Raw genomic sequence first — 15,037 nt, forward strand, 5'->3', positions numbered from 1 at the left:
GAACTCACTGTGTAGACTCAAACTCAGAGATCTGCCTGCCTCTGCCTTCGAGCACTAGGATAAAAGGTATGCACTACCACCCCAATTATCAGGTTTTTCTTTCCTCGGAGAGCTGCATGCCTGGTTTCTGGATGCCTACTTCTAGAGGGCTCAATCCTGAATTTAAAGTTACTGTGGCCTGGCTGTGGTGGCACACGCCTTTAATCCCAGCACTTGGGAGGCAGAGGGAGATGGATCTCTGTAAGTTTGAGGCCAGGCTGGTCTACAAAAGTGAGTTCCAGGATTGTTAGTGTTGCTGGAGGGCTTCTCTCCAGGTTCCACAAAACCCCGCAGTCCCACAATCCACGTATAAAATAATCACTCAGACACTTATATTGTTTACAAACTGTATGGCCGTGGCAGGCTTCTTTTTTTGCTAACTGTTCTTTTATCTTAAATTAACCCATTTCTATAAATCTATACCTTGCCATGTGGCTGGTGGCTTACCAGCGTCTTTACATGCTACACACAGAGAAACGCTGTCTCAAAAGAGTTATCATGTATGACATTATGTGTATGCAGGCATGCATGTACTGCAGCATGCATGGCAGGGTAACTTGAAGAAGTAGGTCCTACAATGACCCAGTACCCATCAACAGCATCACCTATCCCTAACACCTGCATCCAGGGTTGTGATGTGGTCATTGTACTGATCTTAGACTTAGGAGGGAAGCAGTAGAGTCAAACAGCCTGTGTGGTGAGCAGTGAGCTATCACCATGGGTTTCTGCATTTCAAAGACAATCCAATGGGGGTAGTGGCATCTTTTGGTAGCAGAATCTCAGCTCAGTTCCCTTGGCTCAGATAGAAAGCAGAGGCGACCATGGGTAGTTAAATTTCAACTTTATTTAGCCAATGTGCTCAATTCCAATATTATGGTAGAAATGCCTCAAGAACAGGCGTCTGAGTCAGCCCCAGTGTCCGTGGCTGACCCCCAGCCTGGGAATCAAGGGTCCCAGTTCTGCCCCACACAGGCCACGCTGGAGGAAAACCCAGCAGTCACAGAGTGATGTGCCCGTAGCCAGCTGGTTGGTAGTCCTGACTTGAAGAGCGAGAGCTGTCCAGGCCTGGCCTGGGCCCAGCAGCCAGCCACACAGTCTCTCTTCCACACGTGGGGGACCCACCCTCTGACAGGATGCATTAAGTCCCAGGTTAACTGAAAACTACAAAAGCCATGCTGCCATGGCAACTCCAGTACAAGATGGAGAGTGACTGTACCCAACCCAGATCCATCACTTCCTACACAGGGCAGGAAGGAGTCTCAGGGAGACTTTATGGTGGAATAAGTGTCTCGATGTCAAACACTGTCTAAAAGATGAAATGTCTCACAGATGAAATTTGAAGCGGTAGCATAAACCTCTCTAACAGGAAAGACATTACCAGTGTGAGATATCCAAATATTTCAGTGAGCACTTGGGACAAATCCACATATAAAAAAGTACATCACAATTAAAAAAAAAAATCAAAAACAAACTAACAAACAAACACACCAAAAGATAGCTCTTTAAGATGGGCTGGCCTGGAGAGAGATCCCTTTCCAAAATTGAAAAGCAAAACAGAGACAGGTTTAAGTGTACGTGTGTTAGATGAGTGTGGCTTCAGAAGGATTCCCTGGGTTCTGATGACACTCCCTCCTTAGGTGAGGCTCAGGCTCCGGAGATGTGGGCTGCTGGGAGCATGGCCCACCGAGGTTTGGGTTCAGGTGCCCAGATCTGACTTCTCCACTACAGTTCATCCTTTACCGCTTTCTGATCATCGTCTTCCTCCATGTCTGGCTCTAAAGCTTCTTCTAGGTCCACGTCCTGGATGAAGGAAGAAGTTCCATTCAAGTACCAAAGCTGCAGTGTGGCTGCCTTCAGTGAGACAAGCCCTCATACTAAGGACCTGGCTGCCATCACCGCAGTGGCTCTGGTTGATCGGGGTCCTGAGTATGGTAAGGCATGAGGCTTCTGCGTATAAGGCAAGATACAGCATGGCTTCCAGAGTCAGGAACCCCAGCTAAGCCCTCATGACCTCCAATGGGCACGGCTCTAGGAACTGCAAAGTTGCAGACCTGGTAGGACAGTAGCCCCAGCCCAAATCCTGACAGCTGGTCACCTCCCTGGCTGTGTGCTGCGGTGACAGGAAAGGCCACTTCCCTCTGCCCCACCGCTTCCTGCTTCACTGGTACTCAGGTGGACCTCAAGGACACACACCTCCCATGTCCTCAGTCCTGCCCTATCCAATCCTGACCTGCCTCCTCCTTCCCCCAAATTAGCAACATCAAGTCTCCCAGTCAAAGCCTGAGCTGGTACCTCCCACAAGGACCCCGAGCTGATCACACTCACATCATCATCTCCTGCACCATCCTGGCCACCACTCTCCAGAAATTTCTTAAAGCCGTCTAGTGTTCGCTCACCATTATAATCAATGACCTGTAGGAAATGAGCACAGAGGGTGAACTGGGCCCACACCACAGACAGCAGCTTCCCCTCCATGCACAACAGCCCAGCTGAGCCCTGGGTGGAAAACGCACCGTTCTGTCTGCACTTGCCGGGAAGAACTTCAGTGTGGGGAAGCTGTGCACTTTGACGGCTTCCACCTCGTTGGCCGTGGAGTCCATCTTAGCAATGACGATGTTCTCGTGGTCCTTGTATGTCTCTCCCAGTTTATCCCAAATGGGGGCTAGCTGCTTGCAGTGACCACACCAAGGGGCATCTGAAAGAGAACAGTGCTGAGGGTCCATCCTGGACGGAGCCACCTGCAGATGTATGCTATAACCTGTAAGCCCCTATGGGGGACAGGCAGGGAAGGCAGAGACCCTCACTTACAGAATTCGACAAAGACGTTCTTTTTCTCATCAAAAGCAACCTCTTCAAAGTTTTTCCCAACTAGCACTTTTACTGGCTGTTTGTCCCAGTCTTCAGGCAGTTCTTGGCTCATCAGGTGGGGCTAGAGGGGAAGAGAGTAGTCAGGGACAGCACTGCCCCATAATCCAATCCTGGCACAGCTGAGACACACACTGTCCTCCATAAAGCACCCGAGATGATATTGCCAGGAAGCTGGTGAGAAAGCTGAGTCTTCAACATAGACCAACTGAAATACAGATGGTGTCCTGGTGCTTGAAGCTTGGTACTTGGTACATGGCAAGGCCAGCACACAAGGGGGGTTGTCTATGGTCCTCGCTCTGGGGACTTATGCTAATGTCTTCAGGAGCACAGGACACCAGATCCCAGGGGTGGATCCCACTCTGCAAGGTGAGCTGTCCCCACAACCCAGGCCCGACTCCACACCTTGATCTTGCCCTCCAGGAAGCGGTGGCAAAATTCGGTGATCTTCTCAGCCGTTAGCTCATCTGACTCAGGTTTGTACTTGGTCATCTCTTCCTCTAGGGTGATAAGCCGCACAGCTGGACACTCCTCCTTCTTCAGGCCGAAGAACTCAAGGATGCGCTGGTTGTCAGTGTGGTCGCTGTCGATGAAGATAAACAGGATCTTGGGGGAGAAAAGGCACATTCAGACGGAACCTGGGCACATGCTCACACCCCTGAAATGGCTTTGTACACCTTGAACCTGGGGCTGCCACACCAGAGTAACAGAGTTGGCCCAGTGGACCCCCATAATGCAGACCCTAATGGGTAGCAGTGCGGGAGACGAGGCAGGCTTCTAGCTCCTGTAAAAGAAACCCACGTCCCAAGGTGGCCCACCTTGCCCTTGAAGCCCTCAGCTGCTTTCTTGAAGTTGCTCAGCTTGCCATCGTAGTCAGACACACTCTTGGGCAGGAACAGCAGAATGTGTGTCTTGATTTCACCTCCAAAAATCTTTGGGGCTGTCTGTGGGACAAGTAACAGTTAGTGGGTTTGAGTCATGAGCAGTCCTCAGACTATTCTCTCAGTGGCCCTAGGGTCCCTACCACGATGCCTTCAGAGAGGCCTCACCTGTTCAGTAAACTCGATGACCAAAGGCAGCTGGTTGTGCTTAATGAAGTCCAGCAGCTTCTCCTTGGTGACCTCGCCCTCAAAGTTGTTGCGGCCTTCATCAAACTGCAGACGGAAAAGGGGCTGTGAGCTCTGCTGTGGCCAGCCAGCCTCAAAGGACAGACACTAACTGTCCCTGAAGGCCTAAACTGGATGTAGCCACCACCTGGAACCAGCAGCCAGCCCACAAACTTGGTGGCTTGTTCACACCTCATGCCTGACTGCTCATGGTCCTTCCGCTGCCTTGACTGAACGGCACGGGCATGAGCTACTGCAGTCTCTGCAGGCCAAGGCAGCAGCATCACTGCAGAGACTACAGGCTCTACAATCTTCAGAGCGGAGCGCTAACAAAGTAGCCACTTCTGCTTCAGAGACAGTGGCTCACAAAGCACGATCCTCGAAGGATGAGGTGGAGTGGGGGCCACAATGATGACAGAGGAATCCAGACCTTCTCAGGACATCTGCTAGATAAAGCTACTTTGCAGAAAAACAAAACGCTGGCTGGAGAGATGGCTCCATGGTTAAGAGCACTGGCTGTTCTTTCAGAGGACCTGAGTTCAATTCCTAGAAATTACCACGGCAGCTCACAACTGAGTCTAAACTCCAGTTCCAGGGGATCCACTGCCCTCTTCTGGCCTCCAAAGCACCAGGCACATACATGGTAGTGCATTAACATATATTCAAGCAAATAATACATACATATTAAGTAAGTAAATAAAAAAAATTAATGCTTTCTTTTGAGGGGTGGTGCATGCACACATGTTGAAAGTCGGAGGACAATTTGTGGAGTCAGTCTGTCCACCTACCATGTAGGTAATGGGGGATCAAACCTGGGTCATCAGGCTTTGTAGAAAACACATCGATATGCTGAGCCATCGCAACTGCCCTAAACTACTCTTTTTTTTTTGTTTGTTTTTGTTTTTCGGGACAGGGTTTTTCTGTGTAGTTTTGGATCTTGCTCTGTAGCCCAGGCTGGCCTCGAACTCTCAGAGATCTGCCTGGCTCTGCCTCAACCTCACCATCCTCCCACCTCAGCCTGCTGAGTGCTAGGATTACAGGCATACAGCACCATGTCCAGCCAAAGCTGCTTTCAGAACCACACTTCCTGGTGCCCATCTTCCCACTGAGTCCCTAGTTTGCAGCAAAGGGTGGGGGGCTTGTAGGATGTGTTCAGCACAGACCAGAGGAACAGAAAGAACTCGGCTACCTCCCAACACACCAGACACAGAAAGAACTGGAGAACACATAAACACCACTTGTTGCCCCGGCTGTCCTCTAAACCTTGCAGTCAGATGATTCTCCAGCCTCAGCCTCTGGAGTAGACAGCCACACATCACAAGCTCATCTACTGTAAAAAGAAAAACCCACTCATTCATTTCCAGTAACACCTTAGGTCTACCCATTTCTTTTGTTTTGAAACTGAGTCTCATTATGTAGCACTGGCTGGTCCTGAGCTCTCAGCAATTCTCATGCCCTAGCTTCTGGAGTCCTGGGATTACAGGTGAGACACCTCACTCAGCTCTCAGTTCTAACCTCTAACATAGTATGTATGACAATGGAATCCACACACACAAGCTCTCAGGATCCTCCACCACCACCACCTCCTCCACCACCACAGATCAAGGCATTCTGAGGTCACGAGGCAGAGACAGCTATCCACCTCCATAGCTTCGGGACAGGATTGCTTAGACCATCCAAGGCACCGCTTCAGATAAGGAGTGGACAAGAAACAAGTTCTGCAGAGAAAGTGTTTCCTGTGCTTAAAACTTTTCAGGTGAAAATTCCATGAGCCCATTACTGCTCTGAAACTTCTGAAATGAGGCTCTAGGAATAAAATTACACCCACTCCTAAGTATCTGGGTGGGCACGTGGTATTCCTTAACTCCTCCCATCCAAAATCCACACACCAAGTCCCTTACATAAAAGTTCATAACATCTATGACCTGCTGTTTACATCCTCTCCAGATGGCCTTTTGTTTGAGACAGTGACTAGACAGCCCTGGCTGTCCTAGCAGTGACTATGCACACCAGGCTGGCCTCCAGCTCAGAGCTCCAGCTGCCTCTGGGTACTGGGACTAAAGCCTATGCTACCACGCCTGGCAGATAATACAATCCCCACTCTGTAGATCAGGCTGGCCTCAACCTCAGAGACCAGAGATCCACCTACTGCTGATGACATAATTTTTTTGGCTTTTTCAAGACAGGGTTTCTCTGTGTAGCTTTAGAGCCTGTCCTGGAACTCACTTTGCAGACCAGGCTGGCCTCGAACTCAGATATCCACCTGCCTCTGCCTCCAGAGTGCTGGGATTAAAGGCATGGTCCACCACTGCCCGGCATGATGACAATGTAAATACTCTATGATTAGTTGTTACATTGTATGGTTTAGGCAATGACAAGGGAAAATTAAAAAAGCCTACTCATGTTAGGTACAGACATAACTCTTTATTGTTTTCAGGTCTCAATGTTTAACCTTGCCTGGCCTGGAACTTCCTATACAGGACTAGGCTGGTCTCAAGTCCAGTGGTGGGATTAAAGCCCTACCACACCATGGGCAGCTTTTTTGATTTGTTTGGGGTTTTTTTATTTGTTACTTGAGACAAGGTTTGTCCTGTACTCTAGGCTAACCTCAAACTTGTGATCCTCCTGTTCCAATATGTTGAGCGCTGGGATTACAGGCATGTGCCACCATGCCCAGCTTATTCCAAACACTTCTGCGCCAAGACAGTTGGATCCAAGGAGGTGGTGGGCTGACTGCTCATCTTTCCACTACACTTCCCAAAAGTAACTTCAAGAGGAGGCAGGTGCTGGAGAGACAGCTCAGTGTGCACCTACTCTGGAGCACAGTGACACTCCAGCACCTACGTCGGTCAGTTGGGGCCGGGAAGGAACCCAGAGGTACTCATTTCACACAACCACAGGTACAGGCATGGAAATGTGAAAACTGGCTGAGGCCACTGTGCTTGCACCCCACCTGAGCCTACAGGGCACGGGTGTCCTTGTTATCTCCCCCAAACCAGCCACAATGGAGAGGATACTAAATGGAATACATTTGGAAAACGAGTGGGTTAAGGGTCCCATCAGACACTCTCTCCAGGTATGATGCTGAGTCACCATTACCAACCAACAAGGCTCCTCCTCCAGCAGAACAATCCACTCCCACAACCTTTCACTGGAGGTTGGAAGCAAAACTGACTACCTGGTTTGGGCTGCCATCTTCTTGGCAATATAGCCACACAATGTGTTCCATCTACTACTATGGCAAAAACAGCTCTCATTCAGGTGGCGACTGCTGCAAAGGCCTGGCTTGAGAGTCTCATTCAGATACCACAACACTGTCTCTGCTATACACAGCAGCCCCACCAGGTCATGACAGACACTATACCAGCGGCTCTGGCTGCCTTCCCTAGTTCCAGAGCTCTGTCTTCAGTCTAGGATGCATGTCATCTTCCAGGCAAGACAGAAAGTAAGCAGTGGCTGGCTGGCCTGGCCTGACTGTGAACTATCTGGCCCTGCTAGTCTGTTTCAGGGCAGACAGGAAAATCCAGCTCATTTGGTGGAAGTAGAGCTAACATCCCAAAGAGAAACAGTAGGAAGCCAGCCTGGGCAACAGAGTAAGTGTATAACTTAAAACAACAAATAAACGAAAAAACCAAAACAAAACCAAATCACTGGGTGTGGTGGTCCACTCTGAAGGATCAGGAATTCAAGGGCAGGCTCAGCTACACAGAGTTCAAAACTAGCCTGGGGTATATGACACACTACCTGGGGGAGGGAAAAAAGAATCTAGGGCTGTCAAGATGGCTCAGCAGTTAAGAGCACTGGCTGCTCTTCCATAAGACCTGGGTTCAATTCCCAGCACCCACATGGCAGCTCACAACTGTCTGTAGCTCCAGTTCCAACACCCCCCACAGACATACATGCAGGCAAATGCACATAAAATTAAAAGTAAATTAAAAAAAAAATCTTTAAGCTGGGTGGTGAGGGTGCATGCCTTTTGTTTGTTTTTTTCGAGACAGGGTTTCTCTGTGTAGCTTTGGAGCCTGTCCTGGAACTTACTCTGTAGACCAGGTTGGCCTTGAACTCAGAGATCTGCCTGCCTCTCTGCCTCAAGAGTGCTAGGATTAAAGGCGTGTGCCACCACTGCCCGGCTAGATGCACGCGCCTTTAATCCCATCACTCAAGAGGCAGATCTCTCAGTTTGAGGCCAGCCTAGACTACAGTATGATTTCCAGGACAGCCAGAGTTGTCACACAGAGAAACTCAGTGTGTGTGTATGTATGTGTGTGTGTGTGTGTGTGTGTGTGTGCACATGTGTGTATGTGTGTGGGGGTGTGTGTGTGTCTTTAAAGAGATGGAGTCAGGAGAACTACCATGAGTTAAAGTGAGTTTCTTCAGGCCAGCCAGAGGTACAGGGTAAGTAAGACCCTATCTTAAAAAGAGAGGGGAAGAGAGGGAAGGAGAGAGAGAGTGGTTCCAACAGCCAACTTGGTTACAACTTTCCATCACCACCACTTTGTATTGTTCAGGAGACCTAGCGTATTGGCTGTCACAGGAAGCTGGTCCAAAGGCCACAGTGTAAGGTGGCTGCCCCAGCATGACTCCACAATGACACAGCAGAGCCTTCATCACCATCCATCCATCGGCCCCGCTTGGTTCTTCCCCATACAAGCAGGCAACACCACCCCCTGCAGACCAACACCTGAACTGCTCTGGGCACAGCTGCCCAAGGGCCACTCACCTTCTTAAAGAGGACCACCCCATCCTTGTCCAGCTGGTACTTGGAGAACACAGCACTGTTTGAAGTGATTCCGAAAGGTATGTCATCAACAGCCTCTGCTGCTAGCAAGAACTGCTTAGCAGAGTCTGACTCTACGTCCTGGAAGAGGAACGGAAGGCAGGTGACCACACACCCCACCTTTCAGCAGTACCCAAGCCACCAGGACCCCTCCCTCTGTAAGGACAATGGACAGGCCAAACGGAATGCTAAAGCTTTACCTTGAAGAAGCCGATGACAACCACCTCACTTGAGTCCACCAAGGACTCCGCGGCTGCAGCGTCAGACAGGGTGGTGGCAGCAGGGCCTGTCCGCTTCTTCAGCCAGTTCACAATGTCGTCGGCTTCCCTGCCAGCTACACCGCAAACAAATACAGGTTCCTGTCAAACAGGCTATCACCGACCCCACCGGGAGGCTCAAGGTAGGCCAGCCCGTCCCTAGAGCAAGGTGTTCTCCCATAGAGAATTGGCTGGCCTCTGGATTCCAGAATGGGCTCCCACGATTGTCAAAGGAACGAGTGCACACATCTGGAAAGCAAGGCTTCCTCACTATCCATTTCTCCCAGTCTGTGTGCATTTTCCAAATTTCCTTAAATACTAGAGAGTTTATTCAGTTCAGTTTCTGCTACAGTGCTCTCACACCAGGCTACTCCCCTGGAGATGTGGTTAGTCAACTCCAGTGCTAGTTCTGCCAACCCTAAAACAGGCTCGACTAGATCCCAACACCCAGGGTGGGCTAGGTGTTCCTGTCTGGAACTTGCCCTATCCACTTCCCAGATGGGTAAGAACTGGAAAAATATTGTGTGCTTGAGTGCACCCAAAGCAGACGTGGTGAGGAGAAGGAAGGCCTGCTCCTTCCTTGAGGTAGAGGCTGACAGATGACTCTTTCTTCCTGGACTGGCCACTTGGACTAATCAAGGTAGGTCTGCACATTAGATTTACCATGATTCTGGAGTGTACCACTACTACCCGGCTAAAAAAATTTTTTTTTCTTTGTATTTTTTTATTGTGAGGACTTGCTGAGCCAGGCAGTGGTGGCTCACGTCTTTAATCCCAGCACTCGGGAGGCAGAGCCAGGCAGATCTTTGTGAGTTTGAGGCCAGCCTGGTCTACAGAGCGAGATCCAGGAAAGGCGCAAAACTACACAGAGAAACCCTGTCTCGAAATACCAAAAAAAAAGAACACTTGCTGAAGCCAGGCATAGTAGCTCACGCCTTTAATTCCAGCACTTGGAATCCCAGAACAGCCAAGGCTAAACAAAGAAATCCTACCTCAAAAAACAAAAACAAAAAAGAAAAAAACAAAACAAAACAAAAAAAGAGCACTTGCTGCTTTTCAAGAGGACATGGGTTCAGTTGTTAGGATCCACAATGGGTGGCCCACAACTTCCTGTTCTAGGAGATCCAACACCCTCTTTTGGCACAGAACACACAAGAGACACACATATAAAATACTAAGTTTCAAAAGCGTGTGCACACAAACAAAAAACAAGCCGGGCGGTGGTGGTGCACACCTTTAATCCCAGCACTCGGTTGGCAGAGGCAGAGGCAGGCGGATCTCTGTGAGTTTGAGGATAGCCTGGTCTACTGAGTGAGTTCCAGGACAGGATCCAAAGCTACACAGAGAAACCCCATCTCAAAAAACCAAACAAAAAAACAAGCAAACAAAATGTCACCATGCCCAGTTTACTCAGTGGTAGGGACTGTATCCAGGTCTTCATACATGCTAGGCAAGAACTAACTCTATCAACTGAGCTCCATACTTTTCAGATGGTTTTTTATTTAGCTTTTTTTATTTTATGTGCATTGGTGTGAAGGTGTCAGATCCCTCAGAACTGGAGTTACAGACAGTTATGAGCTGCCATCTGGGTTCTGGGAATTGAACCCAGTCTTCTGGAAGAGCAGCCAATGCTCTTAACCACTGAGCCACCTCTCCAGCTCCCTCAGATGGGGTCTTACTCTGTAGACCTGGATGGCTTGGAACCAACACCAGGCTGGCCTCAAACTTATCAGATACTCCTGTCTCTGCCTCCCAGGTGCTGGCCATACGTATGCCAACACATGAAGTTCCAGACCAGGAACTTTCTACTCCAATAGTGAACTCATGTAAAAAGTAGAGACATCCCAGGGAGGTGACCAGAGCGTACAAGGCTGCTCAAAGGGATATTTTATGAACACAGGCTATTCCATGAAACTGGCTTTGGAGATCCAAGTCTTCTTTTGCTAGTAGTAACTAATGAGTTGCCTACATGAAAATTGCTTTAGCAATGGCTGGGTGACAGTCTGAAGCTTGGATTTGCAGTCTGTAACCAACAACTAGGACGTTGTGACTGTGAAAGGGTCCCAAAGGGAGAAGTGCAATGAGAATGAGGAATGCTTGGCCTGGTATTGGCACACTGTGAGTGATACTTACTGGCTACCCAAGTGTCACGCCTACACTGTCTAGAAGCACCAATAGTTCAAAGCCCCGTGCTTCAGAGAGGCACTTGTCTCCTTTTCCTCATTGGTCAATCCTAAGATAAGCCTCAGCCAACAGGCTACTCTGTAGGTCATCCTAGATGTGACGCTCTTCCTGTCAGGTACTCCAAAAAGGGAACTTTCTTTCCATGGCCCTCAGATGCAAGAGGGGCTGGAGAGATGGCTCAGGGGTTAAGAGCACTGGCTGCTCTTCCAGAGGACCTGGGTTCAGTTCCCAGCACCCACATGGCAGCCCACAACTGTCTGTAACTCCAGGTCCAACAACCTCACACAGACATACATGCAGGGAAAACACCAATGCACGCTAAATTAAAAAAAACTTAAAAACGCTGATGTAGAACCCTTCTTCGAACAGGGTCCTCTCTAAACCTCTGAAAAGGTTTAGAGATTCCCTACTTCTAAGACATACTTCTGGTCAGCTCCCAAAGGCTACACAATCATTAAAGGGCAGTGCTATGCACACCTGTATATTCCTTAGGAGAGGCCTTGTCTCCGTTCTTGAAGAACTTGATTGTAGGGTAGCCACGGACGCCATACTGCTGAGCCAGGTCCGACTCTTCTGTGGCGTCCACTTTTGCCAGTCGGATCTCAGAACCTTCCGCCTTCAGTTTCGCAGCAGCTTTGGCATACTCAGGGGCCAGGGCTTTGCAGTGGCCACACCATGGGGCATCTGAAAAAGAAAGCAGGACACTGGAAGGCAGTCCTTGACCCAGGTCTACTGCTTCCCTCTACTTTGCACTTCCTTTCATAAAAACCTTATCAGCACTAAGATAACCCTCTTAACGCATACATGAGACTGAGCTGATAGCTGGTTGTTCTTGGGCAATATCAGGACAGAGGCCATGAGCGACAACCAACTCCAACCCCTACTTTGCCCTGTGACCACCAACACAGCAAAACAATCCTGCCTTGTAACTTCCTATTGCCAATGAATCCCTAGGACTTCCCACTAAGAATCCAGGGAAGGTTAAAAGGTTGCTGGCCCAGCACTATACACCTAGCAAGAAGGAGCCCAGATGCCTATCTGAAGCTGCTCTTTCTAGTGTGGGAATGTGACAATCTGTCACGGCAGCCTGGCAGCTGTGTTGGAGTCCACATACTTGTGAAGAGAAGTAAAGCTTAGGATCTGGCCTGCTTCCCAGTGCGGATATGGCAGGTTACACGTAGGGTGGGCACAATAGATAGGGTTGGACCTGTTCTATCGGAATTGCTCCTGCTCACGCAGCCCGTCCGGTTTTGCCCGGCTAACAGAAGGATCGGGCCATGTGGACGTCGGGCATAAAGACACCTTCCTGATTCTCAACCCCTCAGTCACCCTCAAGGAGCCCTGAACACAGCGATTTCCACTTCGAGTAGGAAGGATGCTCTCTGGAAGGCTGGAAGCAGCGAAGCTGACAGTAGGTGCTCCCAGCGAGGTGCAGCCCGGGACCCGCCAGCCCGTGCTCCATGGGGCGAGCCGGGAGCTACGTCCACCGCACCCAAGAGGGGCCGGCCGCGCAGGGCAGTGCTGGGTGCCACCGAGGGCGGCCCTGAGCTGCGGTCCGTGGACCAGGGGCCCTGCCCGCCCAGGCCCCGCGGCTCACTCACAGAACTCCACCAGCAGGTAGTTGTGCGCCGCCAGCGCCTCTTCGAAGTTGCTCTTCTTCAGCACCAGGACGTTGTCCTCCTCCTCCGGGACGTCGGCGCCCACCCCGGCCACCCAGGCCAGGGCCAGGCACAGCAGAGAACGGCTCAGCATGTCGGAGGTCGGCAGCGGGCAGGTCGGTTAGGTGGGCGCCGCCGGGACAGCCGAGGCGACGAGAGCGCGCGTAGCTCCAGACCTCGCCTTTATAAATCCTGGCCGGGGACGCGCCCACACCTCCCCCTCGCCGCGCGCGTCAGGCGCCGCGCGCATGCGCCCTGCGCCGCCGTTTGATTGGTCGAGGCGCGGAGCGACCCGCCCTCTTCGCGCAAAGACTGGACACCCACTCAAGGCTTGGCCGCAGAGTCCAGAAAGACCCGAGGCCTTCCCGTGCCCGCCGAGGATTGGCCGGAGCGCGCGCGCGTGCGCGCACACACAGCGCATTCCCCAGCCTCTGATTGGCTGGCAGAGGCGAACTTTCTCTTTCTGGACTTCTGACTGGAGACTTTTCCCACGCCTTCCCTGCGTCTGGAACGGCCGCGGCTTCCCACCGCCGGCCCCGTGGCTCCTGATTGGCCGAGAGATGCGCGCACCCTGCGCGTTTCTTCGTCGAACGTGGCAGTGGGGTGGAGTCCCGGGCCCTTGGGCGGAGCCACGCCTGCGCCTCCGAAGCCCCTCGTGTTGCATTCTGACTGGACCGCGTCTCCGTACTGGCGCCGCCCCCGCGACGCCTCCCGGAAGCCAGGCGATACAGCTTCCTGTATGCGTGCGGCCCGTGCAGCCGTGCTCACGTCCTGGGCAGTGTGCCTCTAGGCTCGGGGGTCCATCCGCTTCCAGGCCGGACAGTTGTCGCCAGCCAGTGGGCGTCGCGGTCCCAGCCAGGTGTCCCCAGAGCCTGCAGGCACGCTTCCCGGGCGCTGCTCTTTTTTTTCGGGTTTTTCGAGAAAAGGCTTTTCCGTGTAGCCCTGGCCGGCCTCGAACTCACAGAGGTGCTGGGATTAAAGGCGTGCGCCACCACCGTCCCCGGCGCTTGGCCCCCCATACCGCGCGGAGTGGAGTGTGCTCCAGACTTCGGAGGCCGGAACGGAGCGTGGAGAAAGTAGTACCTTGTCAGGCTCTAGATGTTAGACTACATGTTGAAATGGCATTTGTGCGTGTTGGGTTGGGTTAATAATGGAAACTCTGGCTTCTGTAAACCAGCATTTAGGGTTACATAAGAGACTCACATTTTATCTCGGCGTATTCCAGACTCATCTATTCACTGTCTCCTTCTGGGTTCGAGTCTCTCTAGCCCTGACTTGCTTGGAATTCACTGGCCTCGAACTTGAAGCGAAACTTCCAAGCTCTGCCCCAGCCTGCTGAGCGCTGTGGTTACAGCTGTGAGCAATCCCTGTCGGTGTTCGGTCCACCCTTTCTCCTTACTGCTTAGCTCGTCACCCGACTTCTGCACCCCACCCTCGGGCGCTCTACTCGCCTCTTCTAGCAGTCTCCCCTTTCTTGAGCTTCCTGCTACAAAATCAATTCTGCTAGTTAAGGGTCATTAGAAAAGGGAAACACTCCCATATTAAGTGCATACATTGACTAATATTATATTTATTACATTATTATAGTTATTACATTGACTAATATACTGCTCTCAGAAATGGTGAAAACTGAAATACGCTTTTGTATTTTGATAGTTTCTTTTGGACACTAAATGAGGGCATGTGTCACCTTTCCTACATGGAACTCCCCTTAGGTTTTCTTACCTTGAAAACCAAGTCTCCTGTGCCTCAACCACATCCAGTGTAGGAAGAGGGAGAGTCAGATACTGATTGTGCCCAGTGGGAACCGTCATGTGTCTAAAGGGTGATTTTACACCTAGCAGGGCTCAGATGTGCCCTTGAAGACCACTCTGAGGACGCCCTCTCCTCCCCAGTCCAGCAGCAGCCGGGTTAGGTGCTTGTCCCTTTCTCTGCCTAACTCAAGTGCCTGTGCACACTCCAGCTCTTTGGCATGTGCTTCCGGTCTGCTGCACCATCTCCAGTGTTTTTGTGGTTGCCTTGACCTGTTTTACAATGATTTGGAGCCAAGACGAAGAAAGTCAGCTGGTATGGTTGTGTTTCCTTGTAATCCCAGCACGAGAGAAGCAGATGGATAAATTGTGTTTTAAGTCTCGCTCTCATTCTCTCTCT

General features: G+C 51.0%; 1 protein-coding gene across 1 annotated transcript; it reads right to left on the reverse strand.

Annotated features, from left to right (window-relative positions):
• Positions 1-863: 863 nt before the first annotated feature.
• On the reverse strand, positions 864-13,548 carry P4hb (prolyl 4-hydroxylase subunit beta). Its single transcript, XM_006987678.4, has 11 exons — positions 12,830-13,548; positions 11,706-11,912; positions 8,988-9,121; positions 8,731-8,868; positions 3,954-4,058; positions 3,723-3,848; positions 3,310-3,510; positions 2,848-2,968; positions 2,553-2,734; positions 2,365-2,451; positions 864-1,839 (listed from the first exon to the last, which is right to left on the reverse strand). Exons 1-11 carry the CDS (start codon positions 12,978-12,980, stop codon positions 1,762-1,764), a joined length of 1,530 nt encoding a protein of 509 aa, XP_006987740.1. The 5' UTR covers positions 12,981-13,548; the 3' UTR covers positions 864-1,761.
• Positions 13,549-15,037: the final 1,489 nt, after the last annotated feature.

The sequence above is a fragment of the Peromyscus maniculatus genome, chromosome 8, assembly GCF_049852395.1.
Source record: "Peromyscus maniculatus bairdii isolate BWxNUB_F1_BW_parent chromosome 8, HU_Pman_BW_mat_3.1, whole genome shotgun sequence".
In the NCBI taxonomy this organism is placed as follows: domain Eukaryota; kingdom Metazoa; phylum Chordata; class Mammalia; order Rodentia; family Cricetidae; genus Peromyscus; species Peromyscus maniculatus.

Excerpts from the sequence above, each read along its gene's own strand:
- P4hb (XM_006987678.4), bottom strand. The coding sequence starts at position 12,980 with ATGCTGAGCCGTTCTCTGCTGTGCCTGGCCCTGGCCTGGGTGGCCGGG. Across the intron at positions 9,122-11,705 it reads CTCTCCTAAGGAATATACAG|CTGGCAGGGAAGCCGACGAC; the intron begins GTGTGCATAGCA and ends TTTGCGGTGTAG. Across the intron at positions 4,059-8,730 it reads GGGTGGTCCTCTTTAAGAAG|TTTGATGAAGGCCGCAACAA; the intron begins GTGAGTGGCCCT and ends TTCCGTCTGCAG.